Source organism: Choloepus didactylus, chromosome 16, assembly GCF_015220235.1.
Source record: "Choloepus didactylus isolate mChoDid1 chromosome 16, mChoDid1.pri, whole genome shotgun sequence".
In the NCBI taxonomy this organism is placed as follows: Eukaryota; Metazoa; Chordata; class Mammalia; order Pilosa; family Megalonychidae; genus Choloepus; species Choloepus didactylus.
The window spans coordinates 23514141-23538251 of NC_051322.1; the positions used below are offsets into that span (position 1 = coordinate 23514141).

The 24111-nt window shown below is 35.0% G+C and overlaps 1 protein-coding gene across 4 annotated transcripts in view; it reads right to left on the bottom strand.

Annotated features, from left to right (window-relative positions):
* Positions 1-24111, bottom strand: part of WDR7 (WD repeat domain 7) — a 430734-nt gene that overhangs the window by 167899 nt on the left and 238724 nt on the right. For all 4 annotated transcript variants that reach the window (XM_037806351.1, XM_037806353.1, XM_037806352.1 and 1 more), the window contains one exon: positions 13500-13721. In XM_037806351.1, the coding sequence (XP_037662279.1) occupies positions 13500-13721 (222 nt within the window). The remainder of the gene's footprint in view (positions 1-13499; positions 13722-24111) is intronic.

Genomic DNA, 24111 nt, shown 5'->3' on the forward strand with positions numbered 1-24111 from the left:
TTGGAATGTGCCCCACCCAGCTGTGGGTGATGACTCTGATGAGATATTCCCATGGAGGCATGGCCCCACCCATTCAGGGTGGGCCTTGATCAGTGGAGCCATATAAATGAGCTGACTCAAAGAGAAGGAACTCAGTGCAGCTGTGAGTGATGTTTGAAGAGGAGCTACAACCAAGAGGGACCCTTTGAAGAATGCACTGGAACTGAGAGAGGAGCTTCAGCTTACAGTTTTGGAGACGGCCTTTGAAAACAGACTTTTGCTCTGGAGAAGCTAAGAGAGGACAAATGCCCCAAGAGCAACTGAGAGTGACATTCTGGAGAGAAGCTGAAAAGTCCTGGGAGAAAGCCATTTTGAAACCAGAACTTTGGAGCAGACGCCAGCCACGTGCCTTCCCAGTTAACAGAGGTTTTCCGGACGCCAGTGGCCATCCTCCAGTGAAGGTACCCGATTACTGATGACTTACCTTGGATACTTTATGGCCTTAAGACTGTAACTGTGTAGCCAAATAAATCTCCTTTTTATAAAAGCCAATCCATCGCTGGTGTTTTGCATTCTGCAGCATTAGCAAACTAGAACAACTATATAGAATTACAATACAAATACCTGTGTGCCCTCAGCCCTATTGAAGAAAGTGAATATTACAAACACTTAAGAAGCCCTTTTGGCAGTTCTTTTGTAATACCCCCCACTTTTTTAGCACCTTTTAGAGGAATCACTGTTCTGAATTATGTGGTTATCATTCCCTTGATTTTATTTTCTTATGACATGTTTGTCTCTCTTATAATAAATGATTTAAATTTACATGCTTTTGGACTTAATAAAAAATGTTTTATTCTTTTTTCATTTAATTTTTTTTTTTTGCTTTGCATTATTTTTATTCAATGACTAATGTACACTTGTGCTCTTTCCAATTTTTGCTTTTTCAAACTGTTAAGAACATCCTTGTACATGTCTGCTGGGTCCCATGGGCAAAGATTTCTCTAGCAATAGAAAAGAATGGACTCACAAGACAGTACTGAATTGTTTTCCAAAGTGATTAAACCAATTTACAGTGCTACAATAAGTGGAATTCATTGCTCCAAATCTTCACCAGAATTTGATGTTTTCAGACGTTAAGCTTTTGTCAGCCTGGTAGGTGAGAAATGTTAGTATGTTGTGCTTTTAATTGGCATTTCCTTGATAATAAGGCTGAGCACCATTTCATAGGTTTATTGGTCATTCTGTTTCTTTTCTGGGAAGTGGCTTTTTCACCTTTACCCAATTGTCTTTTTCTTATTGATTATTAAGTTCTTTGTATAAATCTGCTTTCACAATTCCTCACCAGTCACCTGTGTTACAAATATCTATTCCTGTTTTGGTGGCTTTAATTTTTATTTCCTTTAATGTATATTTTGATTAACAGAACTTTGCAATTTTAATGTAATTCAATTTATTAGCATTTTCTTTACTGTTTGGTTGGGCTTTCTGTCTCTTGTTTAAGGAATCCTTAAAATAAAGATATTTTCCTATATCAGCTTTTAAAGGTATTATGGTTTTTACCTTTCACATTTAGGTTTTTAAATCCACATGGAATTGATTTTGACTATGATGGACATTGGGAATCTAATTTCATTATATTTCCTAATGGACAGCCAATGATACCCATACCATTTATTAAAATTCTATCCTTTATTTTCACTGACCTACAATGCTAGGTCTACATAGAATCAAATTCCTATGTATGTGCAGAACCATTTCTGTGCTGTCTATTTGGTTCTAAAGATCTTTTGGTCTCCCCTGAACCAAGATAATACTGTACTAATATAAGGTAAGATAAACTCCCCACCTTGTTCATCTTCTTTAGGAGTGTCAGAGCTTTTCTTAACCCATTGAGCTCTCATATAAATTTTAGAATCAGTTTGTCAAGTTCAACAGCAAAAGAAACAACAACAACAAAAATCCTATTGGTATTCTGCTTAGAATTATATTGAATCTATTAAAAAATTTACAAAAATGGACGTTCTTATGCCATTGAGTACGCCTCTCCAAAAAATCATATATTTCCCTATTTAATTAGGTCTTTTAAAATCTCTTCCAATAAGAGTGTATAACTTTTTCCATAAAAATGTTGCATATTTTTGTTAGATTTATGCCTAAATATTTTATGTTTTTAAAGTATCGTATAAGTCGGTTTTACCTACACCTACCTACCTCAAAGTGTTATAATGAGCATCAAATGAGTTAATATCTGTAAAGTGCCTATAACAGTAGCTGGAATATTGTTAGCACCATATAAGTGCTTACTGAATAAAAGAAAATAAATCATATATTCTATTTATCTCTGGTATGCTAACTTTAGAATAATTTTATCTAATTATTAAAAGAATTCTATTGAGATTTTGATTGTGCTTGTGTAAGATTTATACATTATTTGGGAATGGAGATATTTACCATATGAAATATACAATGACTGCGTGCCTTTTCATTTACTCAAATATTACTGTATTTCCCTCCATAAGATTTTGTAACTTCTTCCATATTTCTTAAGTTTACTCTTAGCTATATGACCTTATTTGGTTGCTATAATAATTGGGTTCTTTTTTTACTTTTTGATTTTTTAAAGTAACGCATCTATTTATTTTAATTTATTTGATTACACGAATAGCCATTAACATAAAAAATTTATTATAAACAATACACAGTGTATCTAGTAAATTTTTCCTACCCCCTAATTCCTGAAGCTCTTCCCAGAGGTAACTATTGTTAACACCTTGCTATGTAACCTCCCATTTATATGCACAAATGAAATTTTCAAAAATGGATAGTATTTTTGATGTTGTATTAAACGATGATTTTTATAAATGGCCAATATCAAATTACATTATTTTTCTTAATATGTATTAGAATTCTTTCTATATCAATAGATCTACCTAATTCTTTTTAACTGGTACATACTGTTTCACGGTATGACTGTATCACAAGTCATATAAACATTTCTCTACTGATGATCAAAATGTAAGAACTTTAGCTATTACAAATGCCTATAAATGCTCAAAAATTTCTCCAAAAGAAGAGAAAATCCCAAGAAGCAATATTGCTACATGAAAGGGTAGGCATATTTTAAATTTCAGACTGCCATATTATCCTCTGAAAAGGCTGTACCTATTTATGCTTTCTTCAACAATATGTAAGAATGTTCATTTTCTCATACTTCTCACAACCAGGATGGCATAAGCCTTTAATTTTTTTAATTGAATTGTTGAAAACTGTACCTTTGTTATTTTGAATTTCTTTGATTATAAGGTAGGTTAAGCATTTTTGGGCAACTGCATTCCTCCTGTGGTGAAATGCCTGCCCAAAGCTTTTGCAAATTTTTTTTTAAAACTGAGTTGTCTGTCTACTTCTTCCTGTTTTTTTTTTAAGGAATAAATTTTATTAGGTTGTAGGGTTTTTCAAAATGATGATTTTCTTCATTTTCTTTTTGTTTACTAGTATATAGAAAAGCTACTGATTTCTGAGTATTTTTCTTGCTGATTAGCCATCTGGATAGCCTAGAGTTTACAAATACATAATCATAAACTGTCTAGTATTTATAATGCTTGTTTGTAGTTTGACTGCATTGGCTAAAACTTTCATGCTAAAAAATAGCAGTGCTAGCAAGGCATTCTTGCCATGTTCCTGGTTAGAAGGTATCTAATGTGGCACAATTAAAGATTATGTAGCTTTTAGTTTCACCTTAATATTCTTTATCATGTTAATGAAGTTTTTCTCTTCATTGTTACTAAGAGCCCATATCCACAAGATTCTGAATATTTAAAATGTCATTTTTTTTTTTTTACTTCTGCTGAAAGTCATATAGTTTTCTTTGACCACACAGATACTTTCTGTATTAGATAATATACATTCAAAAAGCTTGGTAAAGTCATCTCAACAGTTATACAGCAAAAGAAAATGGTACAGTTAAAATGAAAAACTCCACAAAGGCAACTTTGTGTATAACCACTTCACTGAACAAATTTATACTGTGCACACTGTACATGCCAGACAGGGTTCTTTGTACTTGGGAAACATCAGTCAACAAAGTAGGCAAAGATTTCTAACTTGGTAGAGCTTAACATTATACATAAGTAAATTATGCAGAATTTTGGAAGGCAATAAGTAATCTGGAAAAAAGAAGACATCGACTAAGATACAGGGGATTGGCTGTGAAGAGGAGGGTTGGGAGGAGTCCACAGCATTAAATAGGGTGGGGTGGACACATCTCATTGAGAAAGTAAACTTGATGTAAAGGCTTGAAAGAAGTGAGGAGTTAGCCAAGCAGAAACCTGGGGGAAGTGTGTCCGAGCAGGAGCACCTGGTGTGATTGAGAAACAGCAAGAAGGTCAGTGGAGCAAGCAAGACGGAAAGTAGAAGACAAGTTAATTCATGTAGTGTTTTTCAGGCCATTGTAAAGAGTTTGGCTTTTGGACTCATGCAGATTTTTGAGCCAAGAAGTGACATGGTCTGACTTAGGTTTTAAAAGAATCACTACCACGCTTATTATGTTGAAAATACACTACAAGGGGCCAAGGGTAGAAGCAGATTGGTTTCTCACCCATAACCCACGTGAGACATGAAGGTAGCCAACCAGGGTGATAAGACAGAGGTGATGAGAAGTAGTTGAATTCTGGATATATTTTAAAGGTAGAGCCAATAGTATTTCCTGATGGATTAGATGTGGCACATGAAAGAGAGAGAAATTAGGGATGACTCTGAGATGCCTGGAAAGGATGATCACCAACTGAGATGGGGAAGGTCACTAGGAGAGCAGTTTGGGTGGGAAGGTCAAGAATTCTGATTATTGTTGCATTTTAAAAGATGTATAATTTCTAGTTTTCATTAAGAGTATCCCCCCTTTTACGGCAGTTTCTTTTTTACAGATACAATGTGATACTAAACTCCAATTTCTAAAACACACAAAAATCAGTGCTTCTGTGCTTAAAATAGTGTTAAGGGCTCAAGCAGTAACAGAGCTATCTCCATGGAGCTGTAGGGCTCTGCAGAACATAATCTGAAAACCAAAGCTAGAAGGAAAGAGCTCTGAATCTGCTGATTTCATACAAGCATTTGGATCCTCTGATGAACTCAGGCTTTGGCAACTACCAGTTGAATTGGGTAGTACCAAGAAGTTCACCAGCACTTAATGGATGACCATGCAAGTCAAAGTGTAAAGAAATAACATAGACTTGGACTCTGTCATTCAATAAAGTCTTGGAAATTGTGTTTTCTCAGGACATGGCAAGAATGTAAAAACAAGTTCACAAAATGTCTCTGTTCACTTTTTATTGAAAGGCTTCTTAGAGAGCCATCAAAAGTTCTACAGCTACTGAAGGGGATAGACTAGATGTTTTCCATCGTTCCTTCCTCATATAAAATTGTTTGAGTTTACAGAAAATTAAATAGGTTAATTACAGAGATCCTAGAGCACACATATGTTAAGACATGCAAAGGAGCAGGAACCATTCTGCAGACCTGTCAGACAACTTCAGACTAAGGTTAAATAAAAATCAGGAACAGGAATGCCCCATGCAGGAAATAAAAGGGGGGGGGGAGGTGTTTATCACTGGCAATATAATGTTAAAAACTGCAACTGAATCTACTATTCAGGCAGCACAGTGACAAGGAATCAAGGAAACTGAAAACTGAATCAAGTTAAACAATATATACTTTGCATGGTTGGCAAAAAGCCTATACCAACGTGGTTATAAATTCTAGACCAAAAAACAAAAATACAAACAAACAAAAAAAACAACAGTTATAAAGTCTTGGTGCTATTTAAATTCCTACAAGAATATTGGTCTCAAATTGTTGCAGGTATTACATTTAATATAGACACTAAAGCAGTTTTATCAGTCACCTCAAAGACCGTTTACATTACATGGCAAGAAAGGACCACTAACAAAATAATCAAATTACCTACAGCAGGGTTGGCAAACTTTTCTGTAAATACCCAGCTAGTAAATATTTTTGGCTTTGCAGGTCATACAGTCTCTGTAACATCTACTCAACTCTGCCATTATAGAGTGAAACAGCCACAGACGATATTTAAACAATGGGTGTGGCTATGTGCCAATAAAGCTTTATTTACAAAAACAGACAGGTCACTTTTGGTCTATGGGCTACCGTTTGCCAACTTGTGGTCTACAGTACAACTATATTTAACATAATACAAGTCTATGAAGCTCAACATGTATGGAGAATGAGTTAGATGTAAAAATAGCTGTTGCATGGTGAGCTGGTATTGGGTACCCATAGGAGCAAGGGCAGAAAAATGATTGCAAATTAATTTTTGGAGAGCAAGGATGGATTACATCATCAAGACAGTCACGGTCTATAATGCAAGTGTCAGATCTCAGTAAAAAATGAAAAAGCTTTACATAACATAAATTTTTTACAAGTAAAAACAAAATGAGTAGTAAAAATTTCCATCTGATCCAAGCTTAAGGTATGTTGACATGGTTAAGATAAGAAACAAGGTAATAAATACATAGATTTTTATCCGATTACAAATAAATAATTACAAAAATACTTAGCGTTTTATTTAAGATAAGTATAATAATGTGGCCAAAAATGTGTATTTTAACATAAACCCTCTGGGAACTAGTGTGCTTTACAACAAACAGTGGGAATCAGCATAAGTAACAGAAGAGAAAGAGAACAATGAAAGCTTAGGAAAATATACATCTAGACTCAGATGTATTCAGATAAACTTAAGGAAGTTAATTTTTATGAGTATCAGTTCACTCATCTACAAAATGTTCATAGTAATACCTACCTGTTATAGTTCTTGGGAAGAATAAAATAAGTAGATTTTTTAAATACATATAAATGTCCTACTACAGAGCAGATGCTTTAAAAAGAGGTATTTCCTCTCCTTATCCTCCTAAACATTTCTAGTAACATCTACAATAATAGCTCACATTTATAAAGTATCTATATGTCAGGATTTTTTCTAAGTGCTACACTTACATTAATTCACTTAATTCACACAGCAACTCTATGAGGTAGGTACTATTATTATTTCCATTTTTTAGTTAAGGAAACTGAGGCACAAAGTGCTTAAGGCCACACAGCAACTAAGTGGTGATCTGATTCAAACTCACACAATCTGGTACCAGAATAATCACATTTCAATGAAAAGGGTGAACAATCTAAAGAATTAGCTCTGAGAGTAGTACAAATGTCATTGATTCACTCTGATCAGTTTCCATTACCTCTTCCATTTGAAAATGTAAAGAAAATTTACAATTTGTGCATTAAGTTAGTTTAATGACCAGAGCTAACCATACAGAGTTTAATAACCACACAGGAGTCCCTATTCTACAGGGTTTCTCTACCCTGGAAAAACATTAAAATTACATGTGAAAAATAACACAAATGCTTGAACCCCACCCCTGATTTTCTGAATAGGACATCCAAGGTAAGGCCCAGACACCTGTATTTTTAAAACACAAAATCTTAATGTGCATGACCACAGACATAGGGGACTGGTGGTTTGATGGGTTGAGCCCTCTACCACAGGTTTTACCCTTGGGAAGACGGTTGCTGCAAAGGAGAGGCTAGGCCTCCCTATGGTTGTGCCTAAGAGCCTCCTCCCGAATGCCTCTTTGTTGCTCAGATGTGGCCCTCTCTCTCTGGCTAAGCCAACTTGAAAGGTGAAATCACTGCCCTCCCCCCTACGTGGGATCAGACACCCAGGGGAGTGAATCTCCCTGGCAACGTGGAATATGACTCCCGGGGAGGAATGTAGACCTGGCATCGTGGGACGGAGAACATCTTCTTGACCAAAAGGGGGATGTGAAAGGAAATGAAATAAGCTTCAGTGGCAGAGATATTCCAAAAGGAGCCGAGAGGTCACTCTGGTGGGCACTCGTATGCACACTTTAGACAACCCTTTTTAGGTTCTAAAGAATTGGGGTAGCTGGTGGTGGATACCTGAAACTATCAGACTACAACCCAGAACCCATGAATCTCGAAGACAGTTGTATAAAAATGTAGCTTATGAGGGGTGACAATGGGACTGGGAAAGCCATAAGGACCACACTCCACTTTGTCTAGTTTATGGATGGATGAGTAGAAAAATAGGGGAAGGAAACAAACAGACAAAGGCACCCAGTGTTCTTTTTTACTTCAATTGCTCTTTTTCACTCTAATTATTATTCTTGTTATTTTTGTGTGTGTGCTAATGAAGGTGTCAGGGATTGATTTGGGTGATGAATGTACCACTATGTAATGGTACTGTAAACAATCGAAAGTACGATTTGTTTTGTATGACTGCGTGGTATGTGAATATATCTCAATAAAATGAAGATTAAAAAAAAAAAAATCTTAATGTGCAGCCAGAATGTAGAATCACTGTTCCACAAACATTAGCTGTAATGGCAACAAAAGTCAAGTGGCATAAAGGACCAGGAAGATTTTCAAATGCAAAATTACAAATGAGAGGTGGTGGTAAACAACATGGAATGCTGAGTTAGTGCTCTGAGAAGAGGAACTAACCAGGTGAACAGCAGAGTAAGAATCCAGCTGGGAAGGTAGGATTACTCAGAATGCCAGGACAGGGCAGAAACATGAGGGAAAGCAAACAGAAATGCAATCTCTATGGCCACAGCAGAAGCTGAGCAATACAATCTGATGACTGTGTGAATAGTGAAAACATCCATTTTTCATCATTGCTTATCCTTGCAAATGGCACCTATACTTTCTCATCTTTGTCCCTAATTTTTTTCGTAACTTGCAACTACCTCTGGTTTTTTTATTAATTGCAATTCAGTGACTTTGTCCTAATTTTCCTGATAAAACATTTGAGATTTAGCTTAACTTTCTTACTTCAAAATTTAGAAAATAAAATCAAATAAGAATAAATAATAAAATCAACCTCAACTAATATTAACATATTCAGTAAATAAAATATGCATGTTTAGAAAGCACACAAAAGTATTTGGGAATCATTTTCCAAAAGTAGGCTGTAACAAAATAAAATCAAACAGCACCAGAACAATATAAAACTCTAAACACAGGCTTATAGAACTAAAATATTCCTTACATAGTATCTAATTGAGGCTTCCATTTGTGTTATTACGTTTGAACTAAATACGAAAGACACAACTCTATACTGTTTTTAAAAATCGTAACAACTGATAAGCAATTTATTCCAACAAACTCTTGCCATGGTTCTTGTCCATTTTTATTTTAACGACTTTCTTTTGAGAATTTGATAAAAGCTGTGGATCCTTTTCCAGAACAAAAACATCAATGCACATCATTTCCCATGTAATGTCAGTGAGACCATGAAACTTGATCAGCTTAAGAACCCTAGTATTATGATACTTCTAGAGATACACTGTAGAGAAAATTCATTTTCTAAAATCTAAAAATTTTGCGCTGTAGAGGAATGCCAGTCTGGAAGTACAGAGATGTGGATTTTGTTCATGTTTGTATCTCTACAGCCCCAGCACATTTCCAAATGAATGATTCAATAGATATTCCTATTTACAGGTGACCTGATCCATGCTGACTTGTCTCCCTCTTTCTTAACAGCACCACTTCTGAATCTGTTTATACTACAAGAAAGCTGAATGAAATGCTGACAAGTATACTGGGTTGGAGTTGGAAAACAGGTGTTTGACTCCAGACATAGCACTTTTTAGCAGTATGATCTCAAACATTTAATTTATGAACTCAATTTATTGTCTACATAATGAGAGTTCAATCTGATTTCACAAATCTCTAGTGTGTTTGGTAGTATTGGGCAACGCTACAGTTTCTGCATCTAGTAAATGAGAACAGTATTAGTACTTATTTGACAGGATTGGAAGAATAGTGAGATAATAAACATACGGTATATAACAGAATACCTGGCACAGAGTAAATGCTCAATAATTAGTTATTATTAATGTGCTCTGTAATGTATTAGGTGCTAGATAAAATTATCTGCATAAGAGATAATTACATCTGCAACAAGAGACATGTATTGAGTTGGAATAAAATGGGTGTTAAGTAAATGGTAGTTCCTTCCTGATTTCTGTTATGAGAGGAGGAAGAGGGACATATATAAGTTAGTCTAATGCTGTAATGGAAGTCCGGGTGGCCGATCATATCCTCCTCTGCAATTCTGAAGTACTCACTCCCACAAGTCTTGGAAGGGTAAATGGCTGTGAGCTCCCTGTGGGATTTGTCCTAGGATGAGGAGAGCTACCTCACCCCTTTCCCAGAAACAGCCCCCACAAGATGACTGACTGACATGGGGATATAAAGGCCAAGCCCCTAGCCCCAGTTGGGGCCCCAACTCTGAAGGGCCAACCCAGCTCCAGAGTCTCCCAAAGACAGGCTGAGGCTTTCTATGCAACTGAAACACAATTCAACTTCTGCCTCTGTCTAAATCCACTTCCTTCATGCTCCTAAAGGGATCCAAGAATATTCATTCCTTCATACAAGTCAGTCTCAGAGTCTACAGTCTAAGGAAATGATTTATGTTACTTGCTTATAATTGTGCCTAAGAAGCTCCCCCTGAGTGCCTCTTTGTTGTTCAGATGTGGCCCTCTCTCTCTAGGTAAGCCAACTTAGCAGGTGATCTTACTGTCCTCCCCCCTACATAGAACCTGAGTCCCAGGGGTGTAAATCTCCCTAGCAACGCAGGATATGACTCCCAGGGATGAATCTGGACCCAGCATCGTGGGATTAAGAACATCTTCTTGACCAAAAGGGGGATGAGAAATAAAATGAAATAATGCTTCAGTGGCTGAGAGATTTCAAATGGAGTCGAGAGGTCACGCTGGTGGACATTTTTATGCATTATATAGGTAACACTTTTTAGGTTTTAATGTATTGGAATAGCTAGAAGTAAATACCTGAAACTACCAAACTCCAACCCAGTAGCCTTGACTCTTGAAGACGATTGTATAATAATGTAGATTACAAGGGGTGACAGTGTGATTGCGAAAACCTTGTGCATCGCATTCCCTTTATCTAGTATATGGATGGATGAGTGGAAAAATGGGGACAAAAACCAAATGAAAAATTGGGTGGGATGGGGGGGGGATGATTTCAGTGTTCCTTTTTTACTTTTATTTTTTATTCTTATTCTGAGTCTTTCTGGTGTAAGGAAAATGTTCAAAAGTAGATTGGGGTAATGAATGCACAACTATAGTATGGTACTGTGAACAGCTGATTGTACACCATGGATGACTGTATGGTATGTGAATATATCTCAATAAAACTGAATTAAAAAAAAAAGAAAGCTAATGAGAGATCAACGTGGGATTTGCCCCCAATGTGCTAGCATAACTCCACAATTATAAAATGAGAGGAAGAGATCAAATGAAAGACTTAGTTAAATGGCCTATACAGTACTATTCTAAATAATGCTCTAAAATACTCTAATAATGCCATATTTGTGGATAAGAAAATGAAGAAGGATCTCTATTGAAGTTGAGTTGGTATGATACAAGAGCATCTATCCTAAGGTGATGAAGGTGAATTCCCAGGGAAGCTGTCTAATTTACTTCAGATGTAGAGACTAACTGGCTCTAGAAAAGGCTTTAAAGACAATAGTTTCCACCTTTTACTTTATGCAAGAGGAAAAATTGCAACTGAGAGAGACTTCGCTTATCCAAGCATACAAGGTAAAAGAGTGGCCTAGTCTGGGAATCTCAATCTCTAGCGTCCTCCCGTTTTGTCTTCAATATGTGATTTCAATATTTTATGTAAACTCCTACAAAAGATTCATCTCTATTCCAATATAAATATAAAAAGGTATTAAAAAATTGAATATGGCTTTGATTTAGGCATCAGTGTCACTTTTCCCTCTCATTAGTGTTGATAATTGAGATTTGACTACATTCTGTGTTTTCACAGAATGACCCTATAAGGAAGGTTAGAACTTATTATCTACACCTCTACTTAAATTAGCAATTAAAGTCCATCAAATATTGTATCTTAATGACCTTATCTCAAAATGAGGATAATACAGATCTTATGCAATAGGATGCCATAAAGATTAAATATCTAATGAGAGTGATGCATTCTAAATGCCACATAAGCAAACAACATGGCAGTACATATAGCAGCTTCCCGCATATTAACATTAGAACAGGTTATTACTATGCATGACTGATCTACATGAGTCCAAGTAAGGCATAGGCATATTTAGACAGATTTAGCTGATAAATACAAACTTAATCAAGACCTTCCAATTCAAATAAGAAAGGTCTTGAAAACCACTGTGGTAGGCAAATCTACCAACAAGGGACCTTATTATTTTTATTTCTTTTTCTGGAGCAATGAAAATGTTCTAAAATTGATCATTTCATGATGAATACACAACTATGTGATGATATTGTGAGCCACTGATTGTATACTTATGATGGACTGTAAGGTATGTGAACATATCTCAGTCAAATTGCATTAAAAACATTCAGAAGCAAGTTCACGAATGCTATATAAAGATAAATTGTGGTATGAAAACTAATGATAACAATATTAGTCTAGACAACTAGTACAATGTTAAACTAATCTGCCTAGCAACCAGCCAACGGCATGGATGGATGAATCAGCAATTTTTTAATATTTATGAAGCCCCTACATTTATACCCAGATACTTATACTGACCTGTGTGAAAATTCCAAAGGAAATAGCTTATGTGTTCACTTTCCTTGTAGTTAAGTATAAAATACAAAAGAACACTGTTGAAAAATTAGGCACAATTCATTGGACTAAATTGGAGGTCTTCAAAACAGTTACCCCCTTCAAATGTGAGCACATTAAGACTTTTCAAGGAATAGTTTTAAAAGCACAGACATTTTTAAGACACAGGTAGTTTAAAGGAATTGATTTCTGGGTGCTAAATTTGTAAATGACCTCCTTCCCTAAAACTGTGAGGTAAGAAATTTTCTCTCCTACAGGAGAGAAAATTTCGAACTTTTAAAGAACGTTTGTTCGTGTTCTTTATTTAAATGGATGATGATGAATACCAAATAGTTATGGTAAATACTCTATTGACCACATTTTAAACAGTGACTTCATCACTCATTCTTTTTAAAAGTATATATATTAACTATAATATACATATTTATAAAAATCAAAATTATATATATATACACACACACTCCTCACTTTTCAAACCACATTCAGGAAAAGATTCATAGTTTCTTAGAAATTATTTTAGAAGTTAGAAGTTTTAACTTGAAGCTAAGATTTCATCATTTTTTACTAGCACCTTGATCAAAAATGTGAAAACACAATGCTCCAAAATTTGTTATTTTAAGAAAAGCATTTAAAAGACCACGTTTTAATTTTTAAAAAAGCAGTCTGGGTAACCATAACTAAAGGATATGGTGTCCAACATACTGAACTGCTTTCTAACTTCATTTATACATTCTAGATGAGCTAAAACTCAGGACATGTTCAATTCTCTAAGATTTTGTTGACAAACAATACGTATTGAGAAGCAATAGATCAGCATTAGAAATTTAAAAACTTACAAGTATGTCTGGCCAGTGAGTAGTTGGATCCACCACTAGTCAAACCAAATCCTTCAGGAATCTGACTAGAGCTTCGAGGTCTGGTCAACAGTTTAGGAGGTTCAATTTCAGCACCAAATTCAGCTCCTATCACTCCCAGTAAAACAATAGCGGTAGCTTGCTTCCGTCTTTCCTCATAAGATGTGGAAATTTTTTTCATTTGTGGGACACTTGCCAGGCAACCTGAAAGCCAAAACGTAACAATAAAAATTAAAAGAATACCAATACCAAAAAAAAAAAAAAAAAGATAAGATTTAAAAAAAAATTAAAATTGGTCATTCAGAAAAGAATAGTCTTTTTTAAAAAATGGTGCTGGTTTGACAATTGGTTTTCCACATGCAAAAGAATGAATTTGGACTTCTACCTCTAAAATACACAAAATTAACTCAAAATGGGTCACAATCCTAAATAAAAGAGCTGAAAGTATAGAATCCTTAGAAGAAACATAGTTGTAAGTCATGACGTTGCTTTAGGCAATGATTTCTTAGATACCATACCAAAAGCACAAGCAATTAAAAAAATTATAAACTGGACTTCATCAGTATTAAAAATGTTTGTGCTTCAATGGACACAAGAAAGCAAAAAGAACCCACAGACTGAGAGAAAGTATTGTCAAATCATAATATAATAAAGGACTGTATCCAGAATACAAAAAGAACTCTTACAACTCAATAAAAAGACAACTTAATTTAAAAACTTAGTAAATTATTTGAATAGACATTTCCCCCACATAAGACATATGACTGGACACTAAGCACATGAAAAGATGCTCATCATTACACTTCCACGAGAATGGCTGTTGTTAAGGGTAAGGAGAATCTGGAACCCTCACACATTGCTGGTGGGAGTGTAAAAAGGTACAGACATTTTGGAAAATTGCTTGGTAGTAGAGTTACCTTACGACCCAACAATTCCATTCCTAGGTATCCACCTAACAGAAATGAAAACAAACGTTCACACAGAGACTTGTACGCAGATACCATAGCTGCATTATTTATCGTAGCCAAAAAGTGGAAACAACTGATGAGTGGATAAACAAAAATATGGTGTATCTATACAATGGAGTATTATTCAGCAATAAAAAGGAATAAAGATTTGATATATGCTACAACATGGATGAATCTTGAAAAACATTATGCTAAAGGAATGACCAGTCACAAAAGACCATACATTGATAAAAATGTTTTAAAATTAGATTATGGTGATACTTGAATAATTCTCATATACTAAGAAACATTGAATTATACATTTTAAAGGGTGAATTTTATAATATATAAATCATATCTCAATAAAGCTGTTCAAAAAAGATTGCTCACTCATTCATTAATTTGACCATTAATTTAACAAATTCTTGTTGAGCATGTATTTGGGCTACAGGAAAATAAATAGTCTGGGTTCTCAAGAAGTTCACAAGTGTTTGAAAAAAGTTTCCTGTTCACAAAGAAGGAAATGCTGAGTTTAAGACTCAAAGGATAAGTAGGAGTTTGCTGGGAAATAAGAGGGTGGAGGGTGGGGCAGGCAATAAGGAGGAGATGGATGAGTATTTTGTCTAGAGGGACCAGAATGCAGAAAACCAACCAGACATTTGAGGAAGTACTTATAACCTGGGCAAAGCTCAGTATAGTTTCATGTTCAGAAGAAACACCAACCTGATATCCAAAAACTAACGAAAAACAATGTTAAATCTTTGCAAAAGTATCATAATAGAAAAGGGGCAATGAGGAAATCATTCCTAACACAACACTGCTTCCTTAAATTTCGTTTTCTAACATTTCTCTCACTAAGGTAACTACACCCCAATCACTCTCCCAAAACTTTCCTGAGACATGGTCCTTTGCTCTATCCTACCCCCTTTCTAGTTGTACTCCTTTCTAGAAGTAGTCTACCCTTTTCCTTTTTGACATTTATTATGCAATGTTATAAGCATACATAAAATTACATATAGAGAATATAAAAATATCATGACATATATGTATACAATTAACCAACTATATAAAACCTTAAATGTTTTTTCTCACGTTTCAGATTTTCTAAAAAGTAATGAACCAGAATGGAAGCCCACTGTGGACTATGTCTTGACCTCACTCCCCCTCCCCTCCTATCTTAGAGGTCACCATATTCCTGACCATATCAAATGTTTTTATCTATCTATTGATATCATCATATCAGTTTTACCTGAAATATTATATTAATACATTTTCTGACCTTGAACAATGCTTGTACTACTGGGGTAAACTCTGGATGGATGGATGAGTGGATGGCTGGGGGTGGGGGTGGGGGCAGGTAGACAGGCAGGCAGACAGATTCTGAACTAAATTGCTAATAGGGTTTTTTACATCTATGGCCACAAGTGAGATTAGTCTATGATTTTCTTTTCATATACTATACTCATTGGGTCTTAGTATCAACACTATACTAGCCTCAAAAAAAATGGGTTAAGTAACTTTTCCTTTTTCTTTCCCCCTCTCTATTCTTTGAAAACAGGTTGATAAAACAAAGCATATAGGATTCTTCATAGGGCCCACGTCTCAGTGGAGCCTGGAGTGGTGGTGGGAGTGAGACCGGAGGAACGAATATTTATTATTATGAATTCATTTTCTTCAGTAGTTATTTAGTCTAGCTTTCTATTTCTTCTTGAGACACTGGTCACTTACAGTTCTAAAAAGATGATCTATTTCATGTAAGTTTTCAAATGTATTGGTATAAAGTTATAGTATTCTTTATGGATAAAAAATTTCAATTGATCAGTTGCTATAGATTCTTTTAAATAGTGTGTAGTTGTGCATCCTTTATATTGCTTTTCATGTCTTTATTAATCGGTTTGTCAGAAATACATATTTCATTATTTTTTAAAAAGTCTGTACTTTATTGACATTTCTTTTCTTTTTCATTAATTTCTGCTCTTGTTTTTATTATTTCTCCTACTTCCTTTAGGTTTTCTCTCTGTCCCCTCCCTGGCCCACTCCTCTGTTCTGTTTTATTTTTAGGTTCTTAGCTTATTTTCATTATTTCCTATCATGGTTAACACTGACAGTTACATACTTAATATCTATTTTCCTCTTCTCCCTTAAAAACAAAACCTCAATTTCATTCTGGGTAGCAATATACTCAGACAATTTCAATGTCTTTTCAAGAACTGAGGATGACATAGCCCAGCTCTTGGCTTTAAGCTTGATTTATGGTGTATTTTAAGTTCTCTTTAGCTCATAGGAGCCAAAGACTTGCTTCCAGAAAGCCGCTTGTGGTGTCAGCCCAGATTACTGCATTTCTATTCCATTACTGGTTCACAGAGATATCTCTTTCTTGAGCCTAGTTTATACATTTTTGATTTTCTATTTGTATATTTTCTCCATCATGGCTATGTATTTGGCACAGAAAAGTAAACTTCTGGAGCCATCTTGATTGGAGGTCAGCTTTCTACTCTTTCCAATATTAATCCATCTGGCTTTTCTAGCCTCTTTCAGTTTTTTGCTCCAGTCATTAATTAGATCAATAAGACTAAGAGCCCTCAGAGCTTAGTATGAGAACTGAGAAATTAGCAGCAGAGCCCTCTGAATACTTTCCGTTATTTTGTTTTATTCTGTTTCTTTGTTTTGGGGCTTTGTCATTCTATATTACTGGAGAGTAGACAGGCATTATGCGAGGAGAGGCTAAAGAGGTATCAAACCAAGAGAGGCCTTGTATGGCATGATGAAGACTTTTGATTTTAACCTTGGTTAATGGGAAGTCATTGAACGATTCTGCTTAAGGCAGTGGCATCAGATGCATTCGTTATTAGAAAGATCATGATAATGGCAGTATACAAAGTACATTGTAAGGTGATGCATAATTGGTGTCAAGGAGAACCAGAAGAAGACATGTGCAACAATCAGGTGGAAAATAGTAAATATCAGTGGTGGGAGCAATTCCTTTATTCTGTCAATCACTTAGTGATTCGACATATAAGTATTGAAGATCTAGCATATGTCTGGCATTATGCTAAACATGAATTAATAGGGATGAGAAAAGCAAAGTCCCTGCCCTCATTGAACTTAAAGAGTACTAGACAGGAATTAGAAACAAATAGGTTACGGAATCAATGAGAACTTTCCTGACTGAGAGAATGAAGCATAAAGGAACTTGCTGATTTCTATTTCAAGGATAGGTAATTTGGCTAGAAGTTTATGATCCAAAAGGACAACGTTGGAAAATGGGACAGGAGAGGCAGACAAGGGCCAGATCATACATGGCTCTACAGTTCATCTTCACATTTTAATTTTTATCCCAAGAACAAAGGAAAAATACTGATGGGAAGTTTCAAGCCACAGAGTGACCTAATTAGATTAAGGATTTTAGAAAACCACTCTTGGCATAGAGTGAAGAATACTGGACGCAGAAGGTGGGGGAAGTGGGGTGATCACTTAGGAGGATACTGTAGAAATCAAAGAGAGAGAATATAAGGTCATTTGGTTTTGGGATTTAAACAGGCAAAACAGAGAAGTGAATAGCTTCAATATGTATGTTGAGATCTGGGTACTTGATGGAAACACTGCAGAAAGGTTTGAGATATCATGCCCTGAATTCTTTTAAAAACCCTAATCAACAAGAGCAAAAACAAAACAAAAATCCTGGCAAGAGAAGATGATATGGCCTTTCCAAACTCTGAAAAGATTTTAAAAAGCCTGGGAAATGTTTTCAGTATACATTTTAAATTTCATTATTTTGTTGTGCTGAAAGTTGGACCTAGGCAAGAAGACTTAGCTGAGCCTAAGAAATGGAAATAGTGTGACAGCACAAAGAATTCAAGAGTTGGAAAGGAATAATTGAGGGAGAAAGTGGTATTTAAGTACTTAAGAAAAAAAGAGGGGGAACTGTTAGCTAGAAAATAAAGACATAGGATAGTTACTGTTTACAGATTCCAAGAAAACTTTGGTGCAATTGTGAATACAAAAAAGATGTGTTGTTGCTATATTTTCTCACGTTCTACAGGTCATACTTTACGGGTTTAATAAAAAGGGAAGTTCTGGAAATTTGTCACTTTAAAAATTTGTCACTTTAAAAACAGTGAATAAAAAGACAAAATCTGATATGAGTACAAAGGCAATCAATTGATCTTTAAAAAATTCTAATTATTTCATGTAGAATTTTAGTTAATACCCATTTAAAAAATGTTTTATTTTGTACAATTTCAAATTACATGCAAGCTGCTTTGTAAAGATGCTCCTCCAATGTTATAAAATTACTTTGTAACATCCAAGGTCATGATAAGTCATATTTTGTGAATTATATTTTTATAAAAACCTCAGATTAAAATGCTTAAAAATATTCAATTAATATTAAGAAGTATCTTCTAATACCATAGTACGTATTTCTCTCTCTTCACAGAATTTTTCTAGTATTTTAAAGACAAAAAGGAAATGTTGGTAAAAAGTATTAGCATGTACATGGTCTTACTGATTCAAAGTATGACTGATCTGTGATGGTTACGGCAACTAAACGGGGGAGGGGGACGACTGAAAGCTAAACCATAATAATAAAAAAATCAATAACCACTGCCTCTATGTTTAGAGGGATGAAAATGGACCCTAATTCTAGACAAAGAGGTATTTAACAGTTTGATAATCTATTTCTCAGTACATGTGTTTAAAGCCAACTTTATGAACAAGAACAGACACAAGGAATAAGAATGCTACGTAATTGCATCTAGATTCACATAGTGTGTATTTTACTCTTTACCCAGCAGTCTTGAAACAGGAAGCAAACCCAGCTCCCCGCCTCCTCGCCTCAGCAAGAGCATGCTCCATAACAATAGTTCAAAGGAAACCTCTATTCTGCAGTTGCACTGATTGTTCTGTCAGCTGACCTCCGCAGAAGGGAATTGCTAACCGCTGCCTTGCTCCTTAGCTGACAAATGAATAATCGCAGCTCCATCTATTTTCACTATGGCTGCCTCTAGCCCAGGTGCTCAGACAGAGAGCCCGGTGTGACACCTTAGATCAAGATGAATTGGCACAAACTCTGATCCAAGATTGTTTTATACCATTTAATTTAGTTTCTTCCCCTGCTTGGATGAGCACAGCTCTGGTTATGGATTTCTATTCTAATGTACTGAAGCAGGCCCTGAAAGAAGCCAATGAAGCAGCTGCTGGAGCAAGGGACTGCAGGGATACTGATCAATAGGCAAGGCAGTGACCCCAGCCGCTCGGCCTCAGCAACGGCCACTGCTAGAAGGGGGAGGGGCGCAGAAGCACACATGGGCAGTTTCCAGTAGGAAATGAAACAGCAGGGGCATTTGCTGAGCTCCGCCTCTACCCCTAGTCCCCAACCTTTCCTATGTTGCTTTTGTTTAATTACCTCAATCCTATCTAAACTCCCACTTGGGAAGAAATGAAGACTTTAGGAAGGTTTAATAATGTATTCTTAAAACAGCCATTTGTAAATTTTATCCCTAAGCTAATAGAAAGAATCATAACAGGTGCCCTTGGCTAAGTGGCCAAAATATGAAATCTTAATTAACTGTCAAGTACATCATTTGATGTAGTTTAAAGTCTGGCATCTGCATAGGCTCATAAGAACACGGTCCAACTGGCTATTACCTCAACTGATACTGTAATTCTGTGTAGGGAACTTTTATCTGTACCCAGATCTGAAAATAAGATAGCTCTTTGTTAACAAGGAAAGAAGTAAGAGAAAGAAAATGATCCCTTAAAAGAGACATTGACTGATTAGTGATTGTGTAAAGTACAGATGCCATCCTTTCTCTATTCTAATAACACGGCAATTTCTGATCATTTAATTTTTCAAATTAAGCAGAATCTTTAAATTATTTGTATTTTCTCTTGAATAACAGAATATGCAATTAGCCACAATGTTTTCCTACAAATAACTGACAGCCAAACGGGAGGTTTTGAAATATTAAAAATGAAATAATTCTGAAAATCTAGACCTTTCCTGCAGTTTCATTTGTCTTATGAAAATTTGGTATTTTTTCACAGAGACATGCCTCCATTTAATCATGCTAAAGGGTGACATGGAGATCCATTTTCTTGACAGGACAGTTGATCACCCTATCACAGTAAGAAAACTAATACCTTCAACTAGCCCTGTGTGGAAAACAGAAGCTACATGCAATGGTAAAGGACATAAATGCTCTACATTTTAAATTGTAAACAGAACACATGTTCTGGGTGAAAATATGTTTCCTCATTATTGGGTTACTTTTAACAAAACGTTAGCCTTTGATTTTATTAAAACAACCATTTAATTCACACAGTGTCCCTCAAAAGTACATAATTGTCTTCAGATTTAGCATAATTGACTCTAGATTTACACTAACAGGCATAAATACTTTACTTACTGCTTAGCTAGAACACAGGTAAAATATTTGAGAAATTTAAGCTATTTAAAGGGCTGTGAGATATTGATTACTTCATTTAAAAAGCAGTCAGAGAGTGCAACCAAAAGGTCGAGATAAATTTAACAGTTTGCAGTACTTTACTACATAACTCTAAAGATCATGTTAATTGGCTTTGTGCAGTTCTAGGGAAAATTAATTTTATCCTACCTTACAATAAAAGGATTAAAAGACATATTAAGTTCTTTAGTTTTAACTTGAAAAGGAATCAATGGATTTGAATTAAGGCTAAAGGCAATTTTATGAGAGAAAGATTACCACCAGATCTTTATACCTGCTATCAGCCACATATTGGTGGTGCTCTGTTATTGTATGAGGTATTAAAGCTTAGAGAAGTAGATACTACCAATTTAAAACCATAAGAATATACTTTAAGAATTGTGCAGTTTAACCTGGAAAATCTGTTTTCTAAACTCTGACTCTTTGTTTAGGATTGAGTCTATCAGAATGCTTTTTATGGTTGCCTTATATATGTTATCACTTTTAAGAATCTAGTAAAAATTAATGAAATAGTATGTGGTTTAATTCAGTCACAATTCATGCCAAGATTATAACTATATTTAAAACATATCACGCCCCACCCGAAAAAAAAACCCCAAACAAAAAAGCACATTAGGTTCAAATTGGTTTTAACCTACCAATTCTATACCAGAAATTTCTGGCACATGATAGCAGCCAAGTGACTTCACAATAATATGAATATTTTCTGAGTTTGATAAAAATTTCAATATGTATCACTTTGTAAATTCTGAAATGTCTATTTGATCATGATAAATGGAAATGTTTTAGAATTAAATGTACAGAATTGAGTTGCTTTTAATATGCACTGCCCACCCAAAGCAAAAAAGTATAATTTTTACTTAATAAGGCATATATTTTATACATAAATAAATAATCATGACTTTGTAAGATTTTATACGAATGACCAAAAAAAGAATAAGCTGCAAGAACTCAAGCAGAAAACTAAACAGCAGCATGTAGACTATTTGAAATAATTCAAATTCATCTAGGAAATAGAATCTATTAAGGTTCTGTACAATCCCATTTTGTTTGTAATAAAGTGTTTTTGCTATTAATTAAAGAACAAGATGAAACTTAGCAAAGTGAAACTTTGTCAATACTGGCAATCTTGAGACCAACAGAACTTCTAGAATTATTTCAGACATGATTTTTTGTTTACAATGTCTGTACACAGCCAGAATAGTCTTAGCATACATTTCGTTCCAGTTCGGCAAATGCTAGTTAATAAAAGTAAAAAAAGATTTCTATTTTCAGACCAGGAAAATGTTCTTCTAATTTTCATTTTTATCTCTTTTTCTTCTGTCAGCCCAGAGGGTATTTCAAATGTGAGGAGGCATTATTAGCAGATACTATTAATTACATATATAAGCAAGCATACATGAATTAAATATGAGTTTACAAATAATAGATGACAGAAGTTTGTCCAATCACATATATACTCTAATACATTACAGAACCTACACAGAAGTATCTGAAAATAGCTAGAACTTCAAAAGCAAGCAGAGTTCACATTATTTTTTAAATGTACTTGAATCAAAATAACAAACTTCCTCCTGACTGACTGCTGTCTAAATTGATGTACCCAGTTACCTGAAGGAATATTAACAATTTATTTTTAAGATATGCCTTTTAAATGATCATTATAGGTCCTAATCAAATATGTTAACTTTGTATCTACATAAGTGCAAGTGTGTATAATTATACACACAAATATATAACATTCTTAGTGAGGATACCATAACATTATACCTAAAATGTGTAATGTGTTGCTCCAATTTTAGAGGCACATTGAGAAAAATGTTGGCTCTCAGTGGTGTTTTCACAGTGTAAATAAATTGTTTCCACATATTTGATTGGCCCAAACATCTTCCAGAGTACCTGCTATTCTTAGGGTTGCTTAAGGATGACAGAGTAAATGCCATAAAAATGTCAGATTTTGCTAGATATGTACTAATAGTCTTCCAATTAGCTTGTTAACAATGAGGGGGGAAATCTTAAAAATAAGCAAAGATGTTTTCATATGAATTCGTTTTAAAAGACCATTTGGTTTTAGAGGAGCTTAAAATGCTATTCTACTAATTAAATCACAACTATCCAATGTACTTCAATTCTTAGTCAAACACTTCCAAGATGAGTCGCTAAATGGGGACACAAAAAGGGATAGATTGGTGACAGACCAGGTGAAAAAGGACTCAAGGACTCTTGTTTTCCTGATAGTGAGACACCTCATGTGGAGAGCCTATGCCATATATCAATGTATATAATTAAGTGCTTTCCTAAACCAAATGAATAGGGTTTATCAAATTTTCCAAATATTCATATGAATGTTATAAATTACTTTATTTGTTGGAATAACAGAGAGCACTGCAAATTCTGCAAGTTTTACAACATGGCAAATAAATTTCAGTGCTATGAAAGAAAATTTAAATTGCAGATGATTATATGTTAACATGTAAATTTCTAGCTGTGCACCTGCAATAAATAAATTATGCAAGTTTTCTACATGTTCCTCTCTCTCTATCTCCTAGGGATAGATGAGCTGATTAGAAATGACAACCACAGGGCACTTCAACGTTTATTTTCAAATATTCTCATTATCAGAAAGACACCAAAGTATACACTCTGTTAGCAGCAGAGGAATCTCCCCTAGTCCATGAAAGACATATTTTCATTGCTTTGTGACACACCTGCCAGTATTTCCTCACACCTACTGACGAAGCATATGGAATATGTTCCCCAAGTCCATGAGGCTTTTGCTGTCGCACTATTTTCTCCCCATTTGAAAACTAAAGTAAACAAATATGGTATTAATTTGTATGTATGCACGATAGCCCCCTGCTGGAACACAATAGGTTCTGCAAATGCACGCTGTTTCTTCCTGCTGCCGCTAAAGCCATTTTGAAATAATGCCTCTTGCATATGTGTGAGTTATGTGTGTGTGCGTTTGACAAAATATATCAAATCACACTAAATCAGAAAAAAGCAAAACACATGAAAACTCCCCGAATGATTTTCTTTTGTGAAAGAAAATTTAGTATTATCACCACACTGGGGGGGTGTAAACTCTTTGGATAATTAGAAACCTTAAACTTTGAGAGCAACTGGCATGTTTTTCAAGTAATTCATGGAATAATTTCTTATTCTTCATACAGGCTCTGT